At 41.1% G+C, this 27,383-nt stretch overlaps 1 protein-coding gene across 1 annotated transcript in view; it reads left to right on the forward strand.

Moving 5' to 3' along the window:
- The window catches only part of EBF2 (EBF transcription factor 2), a 123,400-nt gene that overhangs the window by 421 nt on the left and 95,596 nt on the right, over positions 1-27,383 (forward strand). The window contains exons 2-6 of the mRNA XM_062015823.1: positions 802-958; positions 1,901-1,964; positions 2,266-2,321; positions 2,699-2,772; positions 9,261-9,329. Coding sequence (XP_061871807.1) covers positions 802-958; positions 1,901-1,964; positions 2,266-2,321; positions 2,699-2,772; positions 9,261-9,329 — 420 coding nt within the window. The remainder of the gene's footprint in view (positions 1-801; positions 959-1,900; positions 1,965-2,265; positions 2,322-2,698; positions 2,773-9,260; positions 9,330-27,383) is intronic.

Here is a 27,383-nt window from a genome sequence, read left to right on the forward strand (position 1 = left end):
GGGAAACGACACTGAGTTTTCTGCAGTTAGGGACAGGATTAGGACAAGGACTAATTAACTTAAGTCTAAATTCTTTCCATTTAAATCAGAAACCGAAGACCCCGGCATCGGTTCAAACAGGTCAGTGACTAAATACTACAGTGCCAAACTTCGCTGCCGAGGAAAGTGGATGCTCTGCGTGAAACTAGTTGTCTTTTGCCTAAAATGTAGGTGCCCTCGAGTTGACAGTCCGCTTGCAGGAAACGCTTTAAGGTCTTCTACAGGAAACATGAACGCTGCTGGGATGTACAGATAGCATTTCCAGACTCTCTCACATGTTACATCTACTCCCCGACCTGCGTGTTGCATTCCAGAAATGAGTGTGATAGGCAAGAAGAAAATAGAGGAGGGAGTGAAAGACTCCTTTAGCAATAACCGATCTCTTCATATTCAGGGGCTGTAAATTATTCTTGTCTGCAGAGCGTAGCTATAAAGCTACAATGAGAGAGTTTGAAGCCTGGGCATGGCCCCTTGCCCCCCACCCCGGCCCGGTTCCGCGTTCGGCCGCGGCCGCTCCCGGCCCCCCGGGCTGTTCCGCCGCTGAGCGCTCCCGCGGCGGTGGGAGAGCGACTAGGCGGGGGTCGGCGCTGAAGAGTGACTGCGCGTAACCTTCTGTGGCACTGGCACAAGGAGGGGACGATTTCCGTCCGTCCTCTCGATGTGTTCTGCCTTTTCTGTTGTTGTTTTGCCGTTACTGCTGCACAACCTGGTAATGTCTTTGTCTTTTCCCCCCACACCCCATCCCGTATGTTTCCTCCACAGCGGAGTAGCTTTGTCCAGAGCTCACTTTGAAAAGCAGCCACCCTCCAACTTGAGGAAATCCAATTTCTTTCACTTTGTTCTGGCTCTCTACGACAGACAGGGGCAGCCCGTGGAAATAGAGAGGACAGCTTTTGTGGACTTTGTAGAAAATGATAAAGTAAGGCTTGTTATCTTTCTTCTTCCTCCCCCAAATTGCTCTTTTCTTGTTCCCCGTTAAGTTGCTAAACTCTAATACCTGTTGTCTGTAACAAAATACAACCAGCTCTTGGTTGAGCGTTCAGGTGCTTGGGTAGAGTGGTTGCCCTCTGTGCCTCTGCTGTTACCGGGAATACAATGGGAATTTCATGTGCCCAGTGAAAACGGGGTAAAAAATGTAATGGGGGACAAATGTACCTTTCTCTTTTTTTCCCTTTCCTTTGTGGTACCCACCAGATCTGCCAAGTTTTTAGTGCTTCTGAGACAAGTGGAATCTGACCTGTACCATGTCATAGTGTCTGTTGAGCTTCATTAGATTTGTTTCTTAAAACTCCAAAATCCGTGGCAGGACTTGAAAAGCATTTGCTTTTGGGTTTCAGATCCATATGTTGACCATTTCACTTTGTTTCTATAATTATTTTCATGGATATGGACAAGATTTTTCTTAATCATTAAGGTGCTCATAAAGAACTGTTTTCTAGGAAGCTATGGTAAAAAAACCATGCAAGAAACATCCCTGTGGTACAATCTTCAGGAACTGAATATCAGTGACTCAAAATAACACTTTTACAAAGTAATGAACAAATTAAAACCAAAACCTCCTATCAATCTGCTTTATAGTAACTGACTTGAAATGTACAAATCAATCTTGCCTTGAAAAAGTTGAGAGCATAATAGCAAATAAGAGGGGAAAAGAAGTTCTTGAACTCCTGCAGGAAGAGATGTCAGCAGTATTTTGTAGTTTGTCCTGGGTCATTTGGAAGGTTAATATATCCCAATCAGTGGATTCATCTCTTGGAATTTTAATGAACTTTGTTGTCACTTCCATCACAATTATCAGCTTTTGCATTTTAAATGTGCCAAGTGTAAGTTCTGGAAGGATTTTTTTAATTCTCTCTTTCAGGAGCAAGGCAATGAAAAGACAAACAATGGAACACATTACAAACTGCAACTCCTTTATAGCAATGGTGAGTCTTCTCCTTCCCAGTCACCTTCTGTAGTTGGACAGCGAGGCAGGGTTTGTAGGTGCTGTCACTCTGACTTCTGAAACGCACTGAATTTGCTGTGCATGGTGCTCCTTCGGTGTAGGGATGGGCTCTGAAGTTTATCTGCTGTGGAAGGGCTTGGGAAATAGTAGAGGAAACAAAACTAAATGGTGTTTCTGAGGATGTTTAATAAGGCACTAGATGAGATTACATGGGTTTGTTCTGATGGTTGGAGAAAGATGCTCGTAACGGCGTTCTTTAATACTCTTCCCTCTCGCTCTAGGTGTCAGGACTGAACAGGATCTGTATGTTAGACTCATTGATTCAGTCACTAAGCAGGTGAGCGTAGCTAATATGTGTCGTGCAATCCTGTCCCATCTCATCCTTCCTTTTTTCTGAACGTTGCCCAGCCTATTCTTCTCTCACTTATTTTTTGTCTCTGGTTCCTCTGTATTGCAGACCATATTTTTGAGGGCAATTGAAAAGTCATGCTCCTAAGTATCTTTTTTTTCCTCTATGGATTGTAGGTTTATATCTACCTTTTATCAGTATTTATATACAAACTGCTTCCTCTGCCCATAAGACTTTGTGTAAAGGTGTTTATTTGGAAGTGATGATGACCAATGCTAAAAAAGCCTTCACGGCAGACCTGAATGTTACAACAAATAAATAACCCCCGGATGCTCTTGCCTTACCTCTTTTCCTATTTTTTGTAGCCCATAACTTACGAAGGACAGAACAAGAATCCTGAGATGTGCAGAGTTTTGCTTACCCATGAAGTCATGTGCAGGTAAGATGGCTCTATTAACAGTATATCATTTAAGTTTGCTTCCTTAGATGCCAAAATGGCCTTTGCAATGAAATTGTAGGAAGGAAGAGTTTGAGTTGTTTTGTTGTTGAGTCAGAGAGGTTCTCTGTGTAGGAAAACTTTCTTTTTTACATATGAATAATATTTGGTTTGGGTTCAATACAGATATTTGAGGGTTTTTTGGTGGTTGTATTTGGGGGGGTGTTTGTGTGTTGTTTCTATTTTACTGAAAGAGCTTTAGCAGCTCCAGGTCCACTGTCTCAGCTGGGCTATTTTTGTTTAAACTAGGCCTTCCTACAAGGTGTTTAAATCAAGACTGTTCATATACTTGTTTCTTAAAATACCCCGTTCATCTTTTGAGCATGACCAGTTTAACTTGCAGATTTTTACCTGGAAACTAAAAGGCATTCTTCACAGAACTTTCTCTGGTGGAATAGTTTAATTTTCTTAATTAATAATAATTATTATTGTCATGATTATAACCTTTAATTTTACTTTGTTTCACCCCAGTCAAAAAATAAACCTCTCAAAACACAAATCCTTAGTTTATATGCTGTGTAAGGAATATTTAGGGGACTTCCACCTTTTAATTAAGGAAGACACTATTTTTAGCATGTAAAGTTATAAATTAGAGGGTAAAATGAGTTGAGGATGTTTTTAATAACATTTGTGTAAGTCTGAAGTTACATGTTCCGTATGTATGTACATTGTGCTTCCATGGTAACTTATTACTTTTCCTGTTCTTGTGTAATTAAATTTTTTCAATACATATAACAATGCAAACAGTCTGTGTTCTTATATTAAAATGTGTTAAATTGTGCATAGAATGTTCTTTCATAAAATGAAAAGCAAAACCAATCTTGACCTTTATTAAACACAGGCTGTGATTTATGGTAGTAGTGGGAGGCAGTTAAGCTTGTTGGACTCAATGTTGCTTCTTTTAATGTTGCAATTTGCTACTTGATTTTTTTTAAGTAGCCTTTTAAGTGAATGCAGTAGTAAGAGCAGCTTATCTGGACAGACTTCTGCCAAGGGAAAGCCTCAGCTTCAGTACTAAACAATTAGGCCAGCTATTCCATTACTTTTGAAGTATAATAAGAATCAAGGAAATGATTAGTGTTTAGTAGTTGTGTTTTGCTTTCATTAAGAAAATGAGCATTGTTACTTCTGACCAACGTTCACATGTGTGTTCACAACCATGGCATCCATCACATGAGAGATGCATACGGTGGGCTTTATGAGGACCTGTGGGTGTAGCAGGAAAAATCCAGCCTATGTATGTGACTTTCTGGCACATCTAGAACTTGTGTGTATATTTAAACATACATGCTGTCCATATGGTTGAGAGTCTTCACTATAACTTGGTGAATATTAGAGAAGAAAAAGCTTTCAATTGCTATGCAGTCAGGTCCTGGTTTGTGCTAACAAAATAACAGCAGCCTTCATCCTTGTCGCTTCCTGGAGAGCGTGCAGCTCTGTTTCAGAAGTTAAATACTTCAGCAAACACCAGCACCTTCCCATCCAAACGTATTTCTTTAAAATCACATCACTTTGGCTTTCTCCCCTGCTTCCTCTCCATACCTTTATAGTATCAAGTGCTCCGTTCAGCTTTTACATCCCTGCCTCCACTGATGCCTATAAACATATTCCGTGCTTGATTTAAGGTACTGTGCTACAAATGTAAGCCATTATTCCAATTGTTCTGAAATCTCCTGCTTGATAGATTAGCCAAGGAAGAATTAAAACTGGGGGATGTCTTTTCCATGTAAAACACAGATTAGTGAACAAAATTAAAAGCGCTCTGTAACCTAATCAAGACATTTGATTTTAAATGTCGTGTTTTCCTAAAGTCTCTCTGAAGAGGATGCTGCGTGTTCTGAAGAGGCATTACACACATCACTTTGAATAATGCCAAGGGAATGGATCCAACTCTAGTTAAACTTGACATTTTATTTTATTTCTTTTAAGTACAATAATCAAATCTTCCTCTTTGTGTGCTGCTTAAGTGGCAGCATCAATTTTTAAAGCCTCTAGTTAGTTTGCATTAGTAACAGTGTATAAAAATTTAATGCACTGTACCCACTCTGCTGTCCAAATTGATGCCTGCTGTTTTTAAAAAGAAGGACCTGCCTGTCTTTTGGCTCCTCTTCTTCCACTTCTCACTAGTTGAAGGTAGGCTTTTTGTTTGGTTGGTTTTGGCATGTTTTTGCACGCATTCACACACTCAGATATTCCGGCTGTAGGGAGACGAGAGCATCCGAAACGCCGCGTCTCCCGCTCCGACAGTGACAGATGCGTGCTTAGCGGGAAAGTTGTCTAAATATTGATATGGCTACAGCAATCTGTCATAGCAATTGAAAGTTAAACTCTCCACTCTCAATAATTAGGGCTTTCAGTGAGAGGCTCTATTTATTTATTTGCAGATCTGAAATTTTTCATTTGGGTTATTGCTGCCTAGTTGGGAACTGTTCCTGTTAGGTGGGTCTCGTAAATACAGAGTCTTTCCCCCCCAATAATTCCAAATCAAGGTGAAGAGGCTCCTCTCCTGGAATAACTTCTTTATTTTCTTCTTTTTCTTCCAATTATCGACTAAGAGGAAACTAGTTGTTATGCTGCTGCCAGCAACCCCCTATGCCCTCAATGCTCAGAGGGTTAAAAGGTATTATAATTTGAACAGAAGTAGTCTCAGGGCCTACAGCTGGCTAATAACAGAGTTGTATTGAGTGCAAGCAAGCCCCACAGCTGTGACTTTCGCCACAAGGCTCAGACTAGACGGGAGCTCTAATCAGCTGGGCCAGGCGGCCACTGGGGCCTGTGTCTTTATCGGCCAGATGGTGTGAATTTAGACACTTTTGTTATGCAATTGCAGGGAGGAGTTGGGGAGAAGAAAACAAAACAAAGGCCACCATGCTGTGAGCTTATTTGAGTTTGAAATTAGAGACAGATTTTTTTTTTTGGTGGGGGGGTGAGGGGAGGGAAGTTGAGGGCTGAATTTTAAAACCATTTTAGCCAAGTGTGAGGAGGGAAAAGATGCAAGTTTGCCTTTGACAGCCTTCTGGAGTATTCAGTTTGTAGAGCTGGTGTTGTCTGTGGTAGCTTTTTGGTCTGTATTTGATTTTAGTTAATTTTTCAGGACTGTTAATCACAGAATCACAAGCATTATTTTTCCCAGGTAGATCTTCTAGTTAAAGGAGAAACTATAATAAACCAAAATACAAGTCTTAGGCTTTGATATGCTTTTTTTAAAGCAGATGAGCATCTACCTCTAAAGGGATGTTCCTAGCTCAACATTGTAGCAGAGATGTAAATATCAATCAAGTCATGTCAATAATTTACTGAAAGAAATTATGATATGAAAGAGATTATTGTAGGCTTGTTCTTGGACCATCAGAGTTTGGGATTTTTGCTTTTGACTTACTTTGGAACAAGTCAATTCTACAAGTCAATTCTGTTAGAGAAATGCTCATAAAAGAAACCCAGTGGAAGTGTCATTGCTTGGATACTGTGATGAAATACTTGGAAACGGGGATGTAAGGGTTTGAGATGGACTTTTACTAAAATGCTAGGCTGAAACATCCTCAGTCTTTAAAAGCACTCTGGTTTACCTGGGAAGGAGTCACTTACTGGAAGTGACTGTTTTAGCTAGTCATGAAAAATCCTCATAAATGTTTGGGCTCAAAGTATTACAGTCAAAGGGAAAGAAACTACCACTCCAACAAAATTCTGTTACCCAAGTGTGGTAAGAATGTAGATAATTGTAAGATTGTTTTTGACAACTGTAGTTGTAAGCCCCAGTTTTAGAAGGAAACATTTAAAACATTACAGATGTAAAGTTCCCAACTCTAATATTAAATAAACTAAAATAAAGCAAGATGTGCTTATTTCAGAACCCAGCCACGTGGTACTCCAGCCTCACATAATTCACTCTAAAACGTTTATTATGCCAAGAAATGGCAACTTCTCTGGGAAGAGTGTATGAGCTGATGGGATGTGGTGGAGGTGCTGCTGGTGTGTTTTACCTGAACGTCTCTGTAGCATAGTGCAATCTGATGTATTTTTTTACTGACCATCTGCATAAGTTACATGACTAAAGGATATCTCCTTTAGTAGTGTTGCAAAGAGAAGAAATGACTTGTGTTTCAGCTAGCTGTAAAACCGAAACAAGACAGAAATACTTTAAAAATCGAGTTCCCTTTGTTGTTTTATTGTAGTGACACGTAAACCAGCGAGAGATTTGTTCCCAGTGTTATTTCCAGGGCGTTGTTATATTAGACATTAAAAGTACATGTCTAATTTACATTTTCCTGAGTGAGAGTTTACTGCCTTTTGACATTTAGGTTTTTCTTTCTTTAGGAAATACCTCACATCTTGGCTTTTAGTAGAAAAATATGCTTATTTTTTTTAATACACACTCATTAGGCAGTAAAATGTATAAAAGATGTACTTAAAGTTGAGAGAAGGAGGGAGTGGGATATACTTAGCTAGTGTGAATTACCATAGCTTCACTGAAGTCGATGGAGCTATGACAATTTACAGCAGCTAGAGGGTCTGCCCCAGGGATTTTTAAATATTTAGTGTATCCTTTTATTTTAAAAGGAGTAGCATCGATGAATAAGTGCAGGTTTGAGGCAAAGGGAATGCAGAAATGTTGAAACAGTTAGAGCTGCTATTCAAATAGATGTGTTAGTTGTATCTCATCTTGCTGGGCAGTTTCGACTTGCAGAGGGGAAGTTCCTAGCACGTGCTGGAACTGAAGGAGAAAAGGCACGTTGGAAACCTCATTTCTGAAAGGGTTTTTTTGTCTAAATGCTTGTTTTGTATATTTATAATTGAATATTTAGGCATTTAAAGAAAAAAGGCTACTCTCATATTTTGTACTGCCTTGAGTGAATTCAAGCATTTTGGTTTGGTTGGTTTTATTTTCAAGTCCTCTGCTTGGAATTACTCTGCGGTTGGAGAACTGTGGGATTCAGCCTGAATTAAGAGTTTTACAAATGGATTCAGCACCTATTGCACCTCTGTACAGAAATGTAAACAATTCCTTCATTCCACTTGTGTAAAGTAGAACAACCTCAGCAGAATGGGAAAAACATCATTTGGAAATGCATTAGTGTGACTTAAGGCAGAATCTGATCTGGTGACTTCCAAGGCATCTGGGACTTCTTACACGTTCTTAAAGATTTGGATGGCTCCATAGTCCCCCTCTTGTGTTAGGCTTGGTTGAAACAAACTATATGAACATCAATACAGCTTAAATTTTCTCAGACTTCTGTATTGCTACAAAATCTTTAAAACTGAGAATTTGAGAGCAAGAACTGGTTATTTTTGTTCCACTTTTGGTAGCCAGCTGCTGTGTATGCAAGGAGCATCAGCCATGCCAGTGAGTACAGCAGTGGAGAGGAAATAACAACCTGTCTCTTGATTATTGTTTTTGTTTTGTTTGTTGTTTATTATTAAAATGGAAAAGGAAATATATAGATCCTGTTCATTCCTAAAGGAAGTTTAATTTGCTGTGAGTGAAGAACATCAAATAGTTGCTGAGTGTAGGCTGTGTTCTTCTGTACCATCTGCTGATGTATCTGCGTATACATTGACATCCATCCATGTGTGTACACACACACAACATAAATACACAGTTGTGTTTGCATCTGTGTGTATGCACACATGCATAGATGTGGGCATAACATAGATATCATTCTGTGAGATGTACCTTACTGCCAGATCCTGAGGGCAACAGCATTATCTTGCATTCTCTTACCAAGTCGGAAATGTATTTATTTGATGTTGTGAGCTCATCAGAGTTGTCGTTTCTATACAGTCAAGCTGGTGGCCACAGAGTGTAAAATGCTTATAAGTATCATCACTAAAACAATTGCAAAGGGATTTACAGACAAAATGCCAACCTGAAAGTCATCTCTTCAGATTGTTAGCAGGATTTAACTGTGTTCAATTTCTGTTTTATTTCAGTGGAGCTACTATATTTTTTTTCTAGCTTCGTGGGCATGTGAAGGTTAGGGGTTACCAGCCAATTAATAACCAACAAATAAGTTATTAGGATATAACAAATCATTAGGTTGCTTATAGCCAGTCCTAACAGCTTCTTTTGATAGACCTTTAACCGTATGTAACACATGATATTTATGCCTGTAATGTCATTATGACATCTGTTAATCATTTATTAAGCCTTTATGAATAGCACCTTAGTCTGAAGTGTGACCATACTGCTGTTCATTTTTGTCTAGGAGCTTCAAAAATAAAACCACTCCAAGGAGCCAAGTGCCAAGCTCCAGCTGGAGTCAACCAGGACCTGGGCACCCAGTTCCCTTACTTTTTCTCCCTTCTGGAAGGTCTGCTTAGAATTTTCTAAGTCACTGTTCCAGGCACACGTTGAGGATTGCAGAAAAGCCTTGCAGCTCGTTGCTTTGCTCTCACCTGTGCCAGTAATTCTTTAATTTTGTTTTTCTCTCTAGTCGGTGCTGTGAGAAGAAAAGTTGTGGCAACAGAAATGAGACTCCATCTGACCCTGTGATCATTGACAGGTAGGAAGAGAATCCTCATTTTCACACAAAAGCATCCCTAAATTGTTCCTTGTGCTTCGAAGCAGCTGAAGGTCTTGATGGTTGTATGTCAGTGTCTGCCATTTAGAGATGTGTGTGCTTCATGATTGTGTATTTACATGGCAGCCTTAAGAGTTGATTTAGCTCAAGTTCATCTGGGTGTACCCTGATGGAATTGTTGATGGGGTTTTTGTTTTTAGATTACATTATCTGTGTATCATTTGCATTGGGACCACATATTCCATGTATGCATCATTTCTGTTCACCAGGGATATGATCCTGCTGGAGTACTGAGAACAGAGAAAGCTTTGAGCAACCTGGTAGCTTCCATGACATTGTTTAATGGAAGAACCATATTTTTGTAGAAACACAGGGAGTGAAGAAGGGGTAAAGGCAGAAGTGCAACATATTAGGTTTAAAACTGATGGTTTGAGGATTGTGAGTATTTTTATGTAGAACAGCAGCTTGATATATTAATTGGTTCCAGGTCCACGTTCTGCTTGGCAGTTTCTAGGTAAATAACATAACCAGGAGACAGCAGCAGTTTGTTAAACCATGATCTGGGACGTTAAAAATTGTGAGTATTTGTAGAGGCTTAGAAAACCAGCCTGGGTAACTCTTTGACTCAAAGTGTTGTTTGAAATGTGATGTTCAACGAGATTCAAAAAGGAAAAGAAGAATAGACAAAGTTGTTTCAAAAAGTACACAAACAAGATCTCCTTAAGGAGAACAATAAATAAGGAGAAGTCAGGAAGAAACCTTTTCAGCCCAGGTTATTCTATAGTAACTATTTCAAGAGTTGATTTTCCCTGAAGCAGCTGGTCCAGGGAGCCAGTGGAGAGCTGACGCTGAAGTGGATTAATTGTGGATTCAGTCTTTGTCTTTGTGTCTAGCATGTTCTAACTCCATTCTAACCAGCATTATTTGACATTATTTCTTGGGTATTTGTTTGGATATGCAGAATGATAATAATTTTGGGACTTTGATGTGCTGGAGGTTTTTTCCCTTTACCCCCATGGTCTTCCCTTCTAGTTTTTTTCTCAAGTTGTGGTTGGGGCCAAAGTTGGAAATTGGAACTGGGCTGTTGGTGTGGGGGGCAGTTTCCTGACTAGACACCGAAGTCCTACATTTGCCATCTTGACCTTTTCTATGAAATTTGTAGCTTATTTTTATCTGTGTTGGTGTTTGAGATGAATCTGTATTGAGGAACAATCTGAAGTCTCAATTTTCTGAATCTTGTCCTACTGCTGGAGAAGCAGCCTGACATAAGGCACGATATACTAGCCTGTGAGTTAAGACCACGAAGAGAGTAGTTCCTATCACTTACTGAATTTGTCATCTTGAGCAAGCTGTCTGTTCTCACCCAAAATGAAGATTCTGATGTTTTCTGTGGAGATTAGAGATCTGTTGATGTAAAATGCAATGGAAGCAAAACTATTAGTTATTCTTTTTAACAGCTCTGTGTAAAGTGTGCCTAACAAGTCATCTGTGTGGCCAAAGAATCCTCACCTTTCCAAACTTCCCTCAAGTTGGTAGATTCTCTGCCAACAGCTATAGGCATTCTGCTTATAGACATTGCTCCTGCTGCAGGAGTGTGTGAGAAAATTGTGACTGGCTCTCAGAAGGTGCCCTCAGCATTGTAATTCCAGCTGTTATGTGTAGGGATCTACATGGTTAAACCGTGCTTTGATTGCCCAGCATTGCACTGAACTGAACATGCACCAAATTGAGTTGAGTTCAGGGATACTACAAGTTGCTGCAAGAGAACCTACCTCCATCAGCAGTACAGTGTTTTCTCTTCTAATTGCTTCTTTCAGCACTTCCTTACTTTTTACACTTCCAGACTGATGCTTAGACTGTCGTGTTACCTGTTTACTGCTGTAGGGAGGGAGAATTCATTGCCATTTTTTTTAGCCATTTTTTGCCAAATCATGGAAACTTGTATCTCTGTTTATAAGGAAGAAATAGTTCAGTGGGAAAAAAATGTCAGCCATGTTGTTGTTGTTGGGCTTTTTCTTCTCCTTGAATGAATTCCAAAAGTTCTTATGCTGAATAAAACATTTCTGCTGTGACCTTTGCTCTGGGGACTAGATTTAGATCCTAAGGGCCTTGCAGTTATTTTTCCATTCACTCTTGGAAACTAGCACTTTTCTATATGCAAGGGAGCTTCTTCACTATATTTTCCCATGTACCCTCTCTCACCAATAAATGTCTGTAGGATACTTCAGAGTATTTAGGTTCTTTCAATATTCTGAGTCAGAATTCTGGTGTAAATCAGATAAAAATCAGACTTCAGAATGCTGCCTGTGTTTGAACAGCAGTGACACAGCTCAAATCCTGCAGTGCTGCTGTGGAAGGCGTCAAAAAGCAGAAACAGACACAACTCCACTGGATCACAAGACTGAAAAGGCCACTTGAAATATGCAGATTGTGACAGATGTTTAGTCCAGAAACACTTGCAAAATATACACTTCAAGTTTAGTAGACAACATAAGGCATGGTCACTTCTCAATGTTAGAGCAAGATTGAGCTTTATGTACAAGATCAAAACTCATCAGAGCTAAACTGGTTGTAGTTTGTTCCCATGGTGGGTTCCCAGTGGTCTTAATTTCTGTTCATTCTTGATTAGGTTTTGAAGGGAGTACCTGTGGAATTGCTAGGTTAATGAGACTTCAGAGGTGTAAATGTTCTTGTTTCTTTTTCTCATGGTTGAAGTAGGGGCTCTTAATGTTCCCTGTAATTCCTGGAAAATAACAGTGTGAACTTTGTGTACCAACATTTCCTTCTCTGAAAACATGAACAGGGATGTGAAATGGACAGGTTGAAGTGGCTTTCAGTTAAAAGGGTGGAAGTTTGCTCTTTTTGCAGATGGTACTTTCCAAGTGAAAGCTGCATTTTGTCATGCCTGTATAATAATCCCTTAGTTTGCTACCTTTCCCACCCCAGTTATGCAAAGAAATATACTTGGTCTTATGATTAATGTCATGGATAGTGCAAATTAATCTAATTCCTTATTTTATTGCAGCCTTTCTCTCTCATTTTAAGTGAGTTGCATAGTTTGGGATATAAATTCCCCATTCATCAAGTGGGAAAGATTTATTTTCTTTAATTCTTTGTGTTTTGGGGTTTTTTTTTTAGATTTAAGCTATTTTGTGTGCTTATTACTCTTAGTGCTTTCCCTAGTTTACTAAAGCTGTGATCTAATTGAAGCCTCCAGAGTGCTGGGGGAAGCTGGGTGACTCTTTTGATTGAACAGTTTATTTACTTACTTTTTCTCCCTCTTCTAAACAAGAGACAAGCAGTAAACCAAAAATTCTCTGTAATTCAAATGAGACATCTTAATTCAATTAAACAGTGCAATGCAACTGGGATGGGACAGACTTTTTTGTGACTACAGGGGAAACGATTGGGAACGCCACTGCAAAATGTGAGCATAAGCTCTGTGCTGTGTGTAGCTGCCTGTCTTTATGGTTGTGCTCTGTGGAGGCTCTTGAGTCCTCTGCTGTCTTTGAGCTGATGGAGTGAGGTCATTTAGCTCAGAATCTGAAATCCTGTGTTTGGTTCCTCCTACTGTTAACCTAAACTCTCCCTAATTGTCTTTTAAGGAATCTAAGGTGCTACACCTTTTATTTAGTTAGTTATTTATTGCAACTGTTACCCTGGCAGTGGCTGTAGTGATGAATGGGATTGGAGGGAACTGCTGGGTTGCGTGGAATATTGCCTTGGGTCGAGACATGCATTAACCAGTGGGTGGAGGCATGGGGCCAGGTCTGCAGCTGGGTCAGCAGAGCTCCACTGACTTTGCACCAGCTGAGCACTTGGCACAGCGGTTTCAGTAGATGGTGAACTACAACCCTGGTCAGCTGACACATGCAGGAAATGTTCAGGATTTTATTATTAGTATTATTTTTAAAGAAAAAGCTCAGAGCATGAGCACAGCTGGCACACTTGTTAGCATCTCTATAAAGAAGCTGAAGAGGCTGGATTACATTCTTGTGCCATAGGGGTCCATCCCTTCAGCGCAGAAATGGAGCGGCACGGATAGAGATTTCCTTCCCTGCTGATAACTCACGCCCTACCTGCTGTATAGATAAACAGAGGACTGAGCTCTCCCAGGCTGACTGGCTGGCACATTTCACAAGCACTAAAACTCACTTTAGGAAAGACAGCTGTTGCCAGGCTTACACATTCTGACTATGCCCCTATAGTGTGTGTTAAAGTGCTCTCAGTGAGATGTCTACATTAATAGGCTGGGCTTTATGTCATCTTGTGTTACCCCCCTACTCCAACCCCCTTTTCTAAAAATCAACTAAAAGAGCACATAGATTATCTTTCAAAGGCTCTGTTCTGAAGTAAGTGCAGATTTCTGGCTATGTTGGGTGGTGGTTTGGGGTTGTTTTCCCCTCTATTTTTTTTTCTCCTTTCCTCTTAATCTCAGCCATCTAAAAAGGGCTTTATCCCTTCCATCTCCCTTTCAGGCTGATCCCAAAACCCATTGGGCAACACAAGGATATTTCCTAATGCTTAGAGGCAGAATAGCATGAATGGAGAGGCCTGGAACCGATCTCACCGATACCAAACTGCCCTCACTTTAAACAAGTCACATAACTCCATGCCTCAGTTTCCCTCAACACAAAGTGTTAGCAATTACCTGGCTGTGGAAAGTGGTTTCAGATCCTTAAACAGGAATTTTTGCCTTTGATGTTTCTACTACAAGGAGAAGTTTGTCTACATGGCAGAGCTGGATTGTTCTTGTTCTACTCTGTTTTCCATACTCATTGTAGGCATGCCAAGGTAGAATAAATATCTCAAATCTGTTGCTGCTATGGGGTGAAATTAGGAGCCATGGATAGATGCAGCCCTCAGCTCCCTGCATGCTCCAAACCCCACAATGATCTGTTCTCTTGTCCTAGGGAGTCAAAGTCCTTTGTTCACTGCTAAACCCTGCTCTCCTGCAAAGAGCTGCTGTTGTGCCATCTGTCTCTTTATGAATTTTTTAGTAGACTGGATGTTTGTGGGGAGTCAGTAACTTAAAGTGCACTATCCTAGCCATTTGACAAGTGGTTCTCTTAGTGCCTAATTTGTTTGTTTCTTTTTTTCCACTGCCATCTTTTAGGCAAAAAGAACATTTCTTCACTAGTTTGCTGTCCAAAGCATCTTGAAATCTTTGATGCATACAGTCACTTAGAGCTCATAAATGGAGTAAACTGGAGACTATCTTGTGTCACTTACTCTTTTTTTCTTTTTTAATGTCAACAGACAACAGATTTTCCAGCAAGCTGGTGAGTCAAAAGAAGCTTGAAGATCTCTTTGAGTGTGCTAAGAAAACGAAGAATGTGCTTGTGGTTAGGAAACTAGTTTGAACTGTGCAAGTCCAGGCTTCTGGTCCTTTCTCTCCTTTGCAGACTCCTTGTAGTTTGCTTCCTGTGCAGACAGTATCTCTTTAACAGTGAGCCTAGCACAGGTGTGTGCTCATTTAGCTTTTTACTGATAACACAAGCATACAGATGCTGAGAATTCCTATGTGGAAACATTACAGTGATGTGGAAAACTATTGCCATTAGGTTGGGGATTGTTTTGGAGTGATTTTTGAAGTTATTCTCTTCCCAGACTCATAGTTGCTGCTGCTGAAGGAAGAGAACAGATAAGATGAGTTTAAGTCACTGGTGGTTGCAAGCACAGATTGATTGGGAAGCTAACAGAACTGGAATCTCACTTTCACTAGCTTCTTGTACATGTGTGCTCCTAGCCATGTCCTAGTCCTTGTGTGACTGCAGCCATTTTGGCCTGAGCACCTCACTTGAGCCCTCTGAGTGGAGTGCTTGGCTTCTGGATATGTTAGAAGGGTAAAAAATGTAATGGGTGGGGAGTGTTAACCAATATTGATTGCTTTAGTTCCTCTACATCTGTAACTGGAATCATTAGCACGTGTTCAGGTTTCAGAGCTGCAAGGAGGGAGCATGGTGAAGTCTGAGCAAGGACATAGTATATATTTTAAAGAAATAAAATCTCACTATTGCTGCTGCTGCCTGGAAGCCTTAAGAAAATAAGTCCAATGAAGACAAGACCCAAAGGATTTCAGCAATTCTGCATAAATGGGATAAGATTCCATGATGCTGTAGTGCAGTTCTCACAGCAAGCATGGGTGATTTCCCATCTTGGTAGGTTAGTTGTGCTTCAGCTGAGATAAAAAACATGGGTGGTTGTGGCTGAATCCTGACTGAGCAGTGCAAAGTTTTGGGCCAAGTTCAAACATAGTATGGAAAAACCCTAGTCCCCTTTGAAAATAGTGTCCCTGCAGTAAGGAGAATTTGATCCTGTTTCTGTTGTGCTCTCATAAACACCAGGGGAGTGAGCTTTAAGTGGCTGCATAGCCAGCTGATAACAAGAGTCTCAAATGGACAGATGAGACATCAGTGTAAGGAGCCATTAGAATCACAGGGTTTGGTAGTCGTGAGGAGGAGAATGGAGTAGAAGTTTCCCATGAACTAAAGCACCCCAGGGAATAGAAGCTGAGGATAAATTCTGGGCTTGTTCAGCAGTGGGGTGTGACATGGGACCTTTACAATTTAGTCAGCTTTTTGAAAATGAGCCTGCATTTGCCTGAATCTGCCAGCACTTATCATTCAAAATGCCAGTATTTCAGGGTATTTACAACCCATTGAAAGCATCCTCTGTGCATTTGTAACCTAAAATACTCTTCCTTAGCACTTTTGCACTCCTTAGTCTCTGTCTAGACCTGTTTTTATGGACTTGTCACTTCATCTACCCTAACCTTTTTTTTTGTTACTGCCTCTTGCCTTCCTTTTGAACCTTTTGTTTCTGTCCATCCCTTCCTCGTGTGTGTGTTTCACCATCTGTTTCTGGTAGGCTCTCGTATATCTTCTACCCTGTAAACATCTCAGGGTTTCAGCTTCTTGATAGCGAGTGCTTCCCATCTGAAGGTCTCCCAATGGATGTGTAGTGTTTCCTGCTTTCAGATAGAGTGGGAAATAATTTGTCCTGCTCAGAACACCACTCAGAGTCCTTCAGAACTTGTCTGTCTGAAACTTGCTTAAGTCAGTTGGTAGACGAGCTCATAATTTTAGATATTAAAAGCTTACAAGAGTTGCCCAAGAGAGGAGAGAGAGCTTGTGACAGTGAGGAGTGGAATCCAGGTCTTGTGTGTGGGTCATGTAAGCACATCCTGGAACAGCATTTCTTCTCTGCAAGTGTAATTAATACCCATATCTTTCTCTCTGGATTGGATCTCTAATGTCCCACTGGCATCCAACCCATCTTTTTTCTTCCTTGTTTTTTCCCCTCTCTATCTCCTCTTGTCTACTAATTTCCTTCACAAATGAATGCTTATTTCTCCATGGGCATTCCATTTATACCTCCATGTTTAGTGGCTTTTCCTTCAAGTGGAGTCCATTGAGCTTGTAAATTGTATTGGATCAGTGAACTCATAATGAGGCTTCTAAGTCCAAACAGTGCAAGTCTGCTGGGATTATATTGTTCATAAAGCTTCTTCCCTGGGGAGTGATAGAGCCATTAGGTGTGTGCTGTGTTTAATATTTGGTCATGACAGGAAGCAATAATTTTCTATCCTTTACTGTGGCTCCTGAGTTGTTTTTAAGCAGTCAGCTTATTTGAGTCTCTGTGACTGTGAAGCCATTAGGCAAAAGGAGCTGCTCTTTCCTCCATGGGTTTGTACCTTTCCTACAAAGACTATCTGAAGAAAATAAAATGAAGTGGTAACTGATTTCTCTGTGGTGGCTTTTAATCATTTGCTTCTCTCATGGACTCCCCAGCGTTGTCACACCTGACAAGAGATGGCAGAAAGCTGATTTCACCAGATGCTGACAGTTCTCCCATGAAATCATCATCTGATTTCTCAGATGATGACTGAAGGTTTTTTGATTTATCTCAGCAGAGAACAAGCACCAGGGCTCTGACTTGTATGGTGTGTTATAGGTTTGGGGATTTGTTGTGTGCAAATCCACATGAAAACTTCCTTCAATTTCAGTGGAAGCAGGAGCCAGGTTCTAGTCAAGTGTTCTGAAAGCAGTTCTATATGTTTTGGCAGAAAAAATTCAAAAGTGACTAACAATTTTTTTCCTCTAAATCTTTTGAGGTCCAACTGTGAGCCATTTCAAAAGATGAGGATTGAAACCCAGTCAGCTTTTCCAGAAAAGGCTTGTAATTTGGGAATGAAAACATAATGGTTTTCCTTGCAGTTCTTTGCAGCCTCTGCTCTTGCTCTTTGAACATCAAGCTGTAGTATTAATTCTAAATTAGGAGTCTAAAACCACATCATAATTCTCCAAGTACATGTGCACTTTTATTCCTTGAGTGTTTAAACCTAGGCTTTGTCCCACATTTAACCAGTCTGCTGTCTTTGAACCAGGTGTTGCCCAGCAGTGGTATACTGTTCCATAGGACGTTTCAGGAGATGTGTGGGGTAAAAACAACATGACAGACACCCAGTTTCTCTTGTTCCTGCAGGAAGCTTTCTTTGGGCTGTAGGAAATGTCAGTGCAATAGTTTGTGTAGATTGCCCTTCCACTGTTGTGCTGCACCCAAGGTACCAAAATTAGGGTAGCCTGCAGCTGGGAGGAGGATTAATGATGTTGGTGGCAATACAAATGTGCCTGTCAGCTTAGGCTCTGTTACAACTATATATGAGAGTCGTTGTGCTGTCCATGAGCAGTTGTTCTCAGGGAGATTAATGCAGTTTGGATAGGGCTTTATATAGGGCATATAGTGTCTTACCAGTCATTAAGGAGAACTCCAGAAGAGTCTGGCTTATAGAACTTTCCAGCTCAAAGCATCGTAACTTCATACCCACATGGCCTGGGGCGATTAGTGAGTGAAGTGATTGGAGCTCAGCAGCCTGTAGAATGTTGAGCCCATTTCCCTCTGCTCAGTTTTTGGCACAAAGGCAGAAAATTCTGCTCCATGGGTTTTTCTTCATCTCTTTAAAGAAAAAAAAAAAAGGCACTATTCTCATTGGAAATGTGAATCCCAAGCAAAGCATAATGATATTGTCAATTACCAGAAATGCTTTCAGGATTCAGGCTCTGTAGCCTGTCAGGAAGTTGCTCCTTTGACAGTCCTTTCCCTTGTATTCCCGGTGCTTCCCTCAAAGAACGAGCCAACCTTCTCCACAGGATGTGCCATCAGTTCTGCACATTTCTTATGCTTTCCATTGTTGCTGCTGACTGCACCACCAAGCTGGTTTTTTAGCTTGATTATTGTAGGTGTTCACTTGCTTGTAGTTAGGTCTGTTCCTTTGCTTCAGGGGAAAAGTTTTCCACTCCTGCATTTTCCCACTGGGTCCTTGTCTTGATCTTTGCAGCTCTGTGCAAGAGGCTTCTATCAGAAAGGAAAGAAATAATTGCCTTGCTCTTATGGCTCTGTACCCAAGAGCTGTGTTGCAAAAGCTCAACTGCATAAGGTACGTTTGCATTAGCCAGATCCACACACACACACATTCTTTTTCAAAATGCCAAACCTTAGAGGAAGATCATTGAGTGTTTGAAAAGCGGTGGCATAGGGAGGGTAATTACCGAGGCGTTTAAAGCAGTTGAAAGCCAGTACAGAGTGAACAGATGAAATTAGCTGATGGCATAAAGAAATTAGACTTGAAGCTGAGAGTGTTGATGCCAATACAAATTGGATTTAATTATTTTTGAAGAGATGTGGTTAGGTTTTCTTATGCAACATTGATAAAAAGCTATTTCAGCAAATGGGTCCCGATTCAGCAAAGCAATTAGCACTTGATATTATTTAGCATCAACATCAAGAAGCATGTACATAAATATTTCGTTGAAACCAAGTCTTGAAAACAAAAATGAAACTGCTGAGGTTTCCATATGGGCTTCTGGTTTGTTTGAAAACTTTCTGGTAGCAACTGCAGCTCTTCACATTTCCTATTTCGAAAGATGAGACTTGGGATTCTCATGTTGACAGGAATCTAAACCAAAAAGTGCAGTTTGGAGTGATTGGTAAAGCTGAAGAGATCTGCCTCCTTGGTACATGCCTTTTATACATCTGAAATTTTTTTCCTGGACAGCTTTAAATGGCCCTTCTCTGGGTCTTCAAACTAGATTGTGCTAGATACTAATTTGGAGTACCAGTGAATGCTTCCATAGTGGTGTTTTTCCAAATCTCTACTCTCATTAGGAACATGGGTTCTCAGTACCTTGAAGAAAAGTTATGATGACCTGTAACTCTGAATCCAGGCCAGTATATAAATCATTCTCCTTGATGTTGACAGAGATCTGGTCAGTCAAAATTCCTCTGCTAAAGAGGAGACAAAAAGTATACAGTGTTGTGTCAGTGTCACTTGTTGACATAGAACCTCTAAACAAAAAATTCCTCTGGGACATTTTGGTTAAAGGTTTGGTGGGGTTTTTTTGCCCTTCCCCTTTATCTCAAGCATTTCCCAGCATTCCTTCACAGACATCTGGTTCTCTCATTTTCTAGTTTTTCTTTGGTGCTTTCAAAAAGTATCAGTGTCAGGTTTTTTTCTCTCTATTTAGCTGAGGGCTGCAAGCAGGATAGTCTCCCTGCCTGATAACTTGCCTAAAAGAAAGTTGTCCTTCAAAAGCAGAGACCTTAACCATTTCTCTGGTGGGTAATGTGGCTGTATGACCCTTAATTTTCTTCTGTAGCTTCAGGGGGGGTTTTGCAGGCAAAATTTATCTTTGTTATATATGAAGATATGTGGAATTCTGTCTCTTTCTGCACTCAGACATTGGATGGTTATTTTGCTTCACTTGAGAGCACTGCTTTAACAAGAGAAGAGCCACAAGGTATAAATGCTCTCTGTTTGCACAGATCAGAGCTGATTTTAGAGCAGCATGGGTTCTGATTCCTTGGCTAATGTAAATTGTCATGCAGCTAATCCTTTGTATCACTTAAGGCTTGCCTGCAATGCTTGTGGATATATATTGTGCATAGTTTGGGAGCATTGTCTTGATAGCTGCTTTACCATGTGAGGAAATGGTACTTCTGTGCAAGAGAATTAGGCTTTACAATTTGTTGAGGAGTTCTGTACTGGACTAGGAGTCTTGACTGGCAGATTAGGACCTGATAACAGGTTGAGCACAGGTAGAGGCTGAGGAAGAGTCAAGAAAGAGCTAGAATGAGCAGGTAAAAAAGGAGATGGTGACAAGGTACATGCTAACACACTGGGGAGGAATTACAGTTAAAGATTGTACTGTATATGTCAAAAAGATTTAAATTTGAGTTAGTTTAACCTTAATTCTGGCATTCTCTAGCTTCTGAATGATGTTTTTATGAGCTCAGTGTGTTCCTGTACTTAAGATCTTTGGCATGAAAGACTTCCCATGACTGTAAGTTGCAGGTATGAGTGAAATGTTCTCTTTCTGTAAACTTTAATCTGTTTCAAGTAACAAAATATAATAAAAACTAAAATCAATCAATCCATAACCATCTCTCATGTATGTTGTTTTTTCAATATGTAAGAAATCTAGAGCTGTTTCATGAGCTGTTTTGGGACAGTGTTGGCATTGGCAAAGAGCAGTACAGATAGTTGTTAACATCCTGGTTGCCTATAGCTGTATGAAACAGCCTGCAGTGCAGCTGTGACCATACCCATGTACAATGAATACCTACAGGATTTTAACATATCACTGAGACTTTGCTCAGCTTAACCCTACATGAATTGAATGTGTCATCCTTGTTTCCTCCTCCCTGCCCAGATACAGCATTTCAGGTACATCCTGTCTATCTGTAGTGGCCCTGAATAGCAAAGTTAAAGCCAAAGTAATTGGAAAGACAACTTGAGTTGCAGCCCTTCTCCTCCAAGACACAGATCTGAACTTGAAAAATTAACTGAGCCTGTTTCTCCCTGCAGCTGCTTCGAGCCCACACTGCAAGCACTAAATATAAGTCTGCAGTGGAACATGATTGGCAGCTACCTCCTCCAGCAGTGGAGGCCCCAAGAAGGATGGTGTGCAGATAATGAATTGGTGTCTTTATCCCAGGAGACTGAGCATTGCAATGCAGTAGCCACTCTATTCTCCTGTCACCCATGCTGTATCATATCCCCTAGGTACAAAGGAAACTTCAGGTCTTAGTGTCATAAATCTGAGTTTTCAGCCTTAAGTGTGCTTCTCCCCTTACCCCCGAAGCTGTGTGTAAAATGTTCCTTTCTGACTGCAGTGTGTTAGCAGCACATCCGTGTCTGTTGCTCTACCCCCATCATGCTCTTGCAAAACACTACTTTTTTCACCAAAAAAGGTGGTCTAAGAGTCAAAATCGGTGATAACTGAGGCTGCACTAAACCCTTCAGGAGAATTATTCTACTTACATGACCCAAATAATAACTGCTAAGGATAGATTCTCTTATTTCTAGGCTGTTGGTTCTAATTGATGTTATTTGATCTAATCTATTCACTGGTCATTCAGTGGCAACTGAAATATGAGAGGGCTTGTGTGAATAATAATTTACTACTGTAGTAGTGTCACTGAAGAGTTTCTGGCTGTGCTTGAAAATCCTCTTAAGTTCCGTACCAATACAGAAACTGGCTTTTAGTCCATTTTTTGTCCGGACCGACACTCGTGTCCCAAAATATTTGCTCAGTGTGGCAGTAACCTTGTTTCTGTGCTTACAAGATCAGAAGACAGGTGGTTTACTTGTATGGTCTCTGCAGTCAGGGACTCCTGTAGCTTTAGAAGTAGTGGTTAGGTGAGCCCAGTGATCTGTACAGAAAACTTTCTCCTAGTGTGTTATCCACCTCCACGTCCCCCAACAAAAACTGCTCCTCCCTTATCCCGTTGAAAATGTTGCATGTTGGATGGTCTCATCTCCCTCCTAAGCCATGTTTTCTCCTGGAGTTCACTATTGTTTTGTCAGCCCACCCATCACAAAGCAGAGGTTACATCAACATGACCTTTGCTGGTACAAGGAGGCTGCTAAATAATTCACGTGGCCAACTTGATTTCGGGGTCCACATTTGTTTTTTCCACTCTCCTAATCAAGATGCTCATTTAATTCTATTCCAGCACCTGTTCAGCAATTAACACCCTACAATTTGCATCTTACCCTGACATTTGCTATCTTTCCAATTAGTTTTTATATCAGTATAATTAGGTAGGGTTATTACAGTGCATCAAGCAGGGTCGAGGATATTCCCAAGCCTTTAAGCTCTTTCCCAGATTTGTTTAGGGAAGTCACTAAGGGTAAACGGTTGATTAGGATCACTGTTTTCCTTCTTCATTCAGATCAGGCGAAAACTGTTTCCCCATGTGGCTCATGAAAGATCAGGGAAATATGTCAGCCTGTAAGAACTAATATTATGTAGTTCATGACTTTTTGGGTGAATTTACAGGGGATTATAAGTAAGGGTCAGGCAGTCACTTGCAGTAGTGTTCATGAGGACACTTTATGCTGTTGCTTTATATTAAGCTACAGAAACTGCAAAAATGATTTTTAAAATCAATGTTTGGAGTTGACATGTGGGTGAGGGACAAATCAAAATGAGAGGGCAACCTGACTGTACTGAACACTCAGCTTCATTGGTAAAGACTATGGGAGTGAAATGACTAATCTTAACACCTTGTAATTTCAATTTCACAGAAAGAAGGTCTTGCTGTTCAGCTGGGATTGGTTTGGATTGTAGGGCTTGGAGTCTAAAATTGTCTTGTAGCCAATGTATATAAAGTGCCTAGCACAGAAGACCTTCCTACTACTACCAGGCTGCCAAGAGTAAAAGACACAGTTCCTTGCTCCTACTGTTCCTTTATTTATTTATCATCTCTCCTCCCCATCAATATAGAGTGGTGACATAAGGGAGATGTATGTGGAAGGAGGGAAAGTGGGACACTGGGAGGCGAGATCTACAGTACAGATGAGCAAGGAGACGTTCTTTTTCTGATCTTGCAGCGCCTGGCTCTGCGTGATAATTTTTTCTTACCTTTGGGTTGAAATTCTCTCCCTCCAAGCCCCCAATTCCCCTGCATCTCTCCTAATCCTGCAGGTGCATACAGAGGCTGTATTATCAAGAGGCAATATTGCCCTTGGCGAGGTTGCAGGGAAGAAAAGTACGCGATTGTAGGAAGATCGCAACTCGTTGGGTAAAGTGGTTGGATTGAAAGAAGGCAAAGCAGAGTACTGAGATACTGCCATTCACTCTCTCCCCTGGTGCTGAGGAACGGGTCTCTGATGATTGCATTACTGCCTTGCTTTTCTTAGTCCATATATGAGAGCAGAAACCCATCTACGTGTCAAGGCAGTATTCTCTGTTGCTGCTCTGAATGTTGTATAAAGCTGTGTTAGTAAAAGTTAGCTCCTAAAAACACTAGAGCTACAAAGGATAGTAGAAAAGGAATCAAGTTTTGTGATGGTCAAAACTCAAGTTGGGAAGATAAGAAACAAGAGAAGCTGGCTTGGTGAAGTGCTCTGCCCAGTAGACTTCACTGCCTTCTGCTGTGAGCAGGCAAAGCAAATGCTCCCCTGTGGTGACAGGAACTATGGTGTGTCTTATTTTCAAGCTTTTGTCTCAGCTGGTAACCTGGTTGTTTGACTGAGCACTCTCAATGAGAATGAGCCTCTTCATAAATTAAGTGCTGTACCTAAATGGCTGTAAACATGCTTAGAGAAGTGTTTGGATAAACCTGATTTAAAAAGAGGGAGAATCTATATGGAGGAGGTTTCCTATCTGATTCTTCAACTCACAGACTTCAGCTGGGTGCTTATCTAAGCTGAACAGCGTGAAGCTTTACCCCTGATGTTCACCTCTGTATCTTGTGCTGAAATCTGGAGTCTCATGTACTTGGTAGGTGGGTGGAGGAAAGAGTAAACAAATAGTTCAGTTTTAAATGGTAACTATATCCTGTATTGTGCAGGATAATGTCATTATCTGATCACCTTGTCTGCACTGAAATCTCACACTTCATCTTTTCCCCTTAATAGATTTCACCTTGGAATGCAAATACACTTTGTCACTGTTGAGCAATCTGATTAATACAGTGCCTGGTTACTCTGGGCCAGGAAGAGAGTTTCTTAACATGCATCAGAAATCACTTAGAGTGCTAAAGGGCTAGCAGCTTCTAATTGAATGGCAAGGAGATCATCTCAAGCTGTTCATAGTGACATCAGGAAAGGTTTTGATTTGTGTATGTGACAGCAATGTGAAGGGCAGAATCTTACCGTTGCTGGTTGCAGTTTCTTAACCAGCAAGCTGGCCTGCTTATGGACCAAAGTCCTGGATGTTCAAAATTCAAGTTTAGTTCCTCCATCACTATGTAGACTGAGCTCTTCTGTGCTGCCAGGGAGTTTAGAATGGAAATCATAATCAAAATCTAATAGCTGGCTCAGAAAAATCAGCCTAAAGACAGCAGTTGGTGTTGCCCTTAAGAACTCTTGAAAATGAAGCCACTGCTAGCCTGTTGCTTTTGAATTTAAGAATTATGCTCTAAATCATGTTGTGTGATGGTACTTAACTTCAGTGACCTCCTCTCATGAGAGGGAATGAAGTCAGTTTGAGGAATCCTCTGTCAGTATCCAAAGAGAAATGTAACCTGAAGTGTTCAGAGCGTGCTTATGCCACTTTTCTCTTTGAATCCTTGGGTTATGGACTCCTTTTTTAATGGAATCAGAAAAGTTTGGTCGTTTCCATCTTGATTAGGTCATTCAGTGCCTGGTGTGGTCCTGCTAAGGAATCGCTAGCTGTATTCTATTAATACATCCCCCTGTTGTAGCTTGGTGAGTTGCTTCCCTGAAGGCAGGTGTCCAACATTAATGGGAGTTACATTCACTAGCAGAGGGACGTGTTGGATGCTCAGTGTGCTGGTTCTAGAAATGAATCAAGTAAATGAATAATAATATTAATGATGTTTGCTAAATCTCTCATCTAGTGCACTAGCCAGTGTAATTGCTTTAGTGCTTTGTGTGAAAGCCAGCAGGCTGATTGAGAAATATAAACAGAATGAGTCCCCTCCCTTTTCCCAAACAAGTTGATAGCCATTAAGAAAGGCTCTTTGTTTCCTAAAAGTCTAAAAATAGCAGCATGATGTGTAGTAGGCAGGATTTGTGTGTCTAGTGTGTACTACCCACTGCTAACTGTAGCAAAGTTTGGGGGGATCTCTCAGAGCTTTTACAGCCATGTAAACAGAAACAAAGTTTCTCTGTGTGTAAGTATAGGTGTATCTGTGTATGACAACCTGATGGGTTTGACCTGTTTCTTCAGCCTTGAACTTACCAACATGTTATTACACTGAAATGATGTGAAAGTGCAAATCCCCTTTAAAAGCAAATGTAGGGAGAAACTCTAACAATAAAGGCTTACATTTGAAAAGTTGAAACCCAAGTTTAAGGCAGAAATCCTTCAGGATGGGTAATATAAGCAGAGTATAGGGCTTCTCAGTTTCTTCAAGTCTCTCTGGATGAGTTCAGTGATTGCCTGCTGTTGGGTACAGGAGGAGTTGGCTGCTGTTTGAAAATAAATTAATTTGTATGATGAAAGGTCATGCAAAATATTTGGGAGTTTTGGAGGCACTGCAGCTGGGTTTGGTTGGCACTGGGAGCAGCTGCCCTGCTTGTTGGAGCCCCTCCACCGTGTGGTGGTTGCATAATTTGGAGGATAAGGGGCAGGGGAGGACGAGGAGATGGATTGGGCTGGAAAAGGGAAAACCTGGTCAGTGTTTTGCTCCTTAAAGCAGGTGACCAAATTGATCAGTTGCTACTGTGTTTTGTTGAAGGGAGGGTCAGGGAAGAAAACGTGTGGGGGGAGCAGGCTTTGCGTGGTTGCATTTTAACGCCTTCCCTGTTAAGCAGGAGGCCAGCTTGGGGTGTTAAATTCCTGTCTGTGAAACAAATCTGTGTGTTGTGCAGTCCCAAGCTGTCAGCAACAGTTTGCAGTGATGGGCTCAGAAAGAGGTTTCCTCGGCGCTGGCGGAGTGGCCGGCAGCCACTAGGGAGCTGTCGTTAGCTCCAGTTTCAGACTTAGTTCATTAGCCCAATAGCAGCAGAGATGCACTTGCTTTGTATCTGCCAGGGTTTGTCAACTCAGGATGTATTTGTGGAGTTACACTTGGGCAATAATAGTGCTCCATCTCCCTTTACCTGTGGTAGTGGTCTGGTGAGTTGGGTGGTGCGTGGTTTTTCACAGACTAGCTTTCCCATTTGTGCCCTCCTTCCTCCCCAGAGCGTTCTCTCTGTCTTATAAGGAGTTTGCATAGGATTGCTAAACTCTTTGTCCCTTCTCAGAACCAGGGCTTGGCCTTCTGTTTTGAACACTTACTTGTAAGGAAGTCCTGTCTGACTGTTTTTCTTCTCCTTTGTGCTGGTAACTACATTGCCTGGGTTGTCTCACTTATATTTCTCTTTCTGAACCTTTCTTTACGTCCCAGAAAAGTAATATTATGGCTTGAAGTAAGAATGAGCAGTAAAGAGAGTCTGTGCAAAAGTGTCATCTTATTTTGTACTCACGAGCTACCTGGGGCAGGTAGGAATGCTGTAGCCCATCTGTGGACAGAAGGAAGGCAGGATATGATTTTAGAAGGAAGGATATGAATGCACTGTGACCTCCCACTGTAAAATGTCACCACCCAACACTGGGTTGTGACTGGGAAGCAGAGAATGCGGATCAGGGCTGGTTCAAACCTGTACTTGAGCAGCCTCTGCTGTCAGATCAGGGCTCTGTGGTTCCATTCCAAAGGAGAACTGACTCAATCTGCCCATTGTTCCCAGGTAGTGACACCTGATGTGTTTATGCTTGGAACAGAGAGAAGAAAGTTGGAAATAACAAAATCTCATACTGGAAGGAGTGTCCTGTGGGTGAGTCACAGGTCTGGAGCTTGGAAGACTTCATTCAAGTCCCTGTCACTAAGGTGGTATTCATAAAGGCTGACTCATGGTAGATGAGAATCTCTCAGTGAGTCAATGCAGCTTCTTTCATTAGCTCTGAGCTGCTGCTTCACTTCCCCCAGAAGCTTGTCTGTCTCCACTGACTTCAGCACAGCAGCCTGCACCATTTCTTTGCATTTTAGGTGGTTTGTGTCTCATTGGTGTTATGCAGGACA

Source organism: Colius striatus, chromosome 27 (genome assembly GCF_028858725.1).
Source record: "Colius striatus isolate bColStr4 chromosome 27, bColStr4.1.hap1, whole genome shotgun sequence".
Classification (NCBI taxonomy): domain Eukaryota; kingdom Metazoa; phylum Chordata; class Aves; order Coliiformes; family Coliidae; genus Colius; species Colius striatus.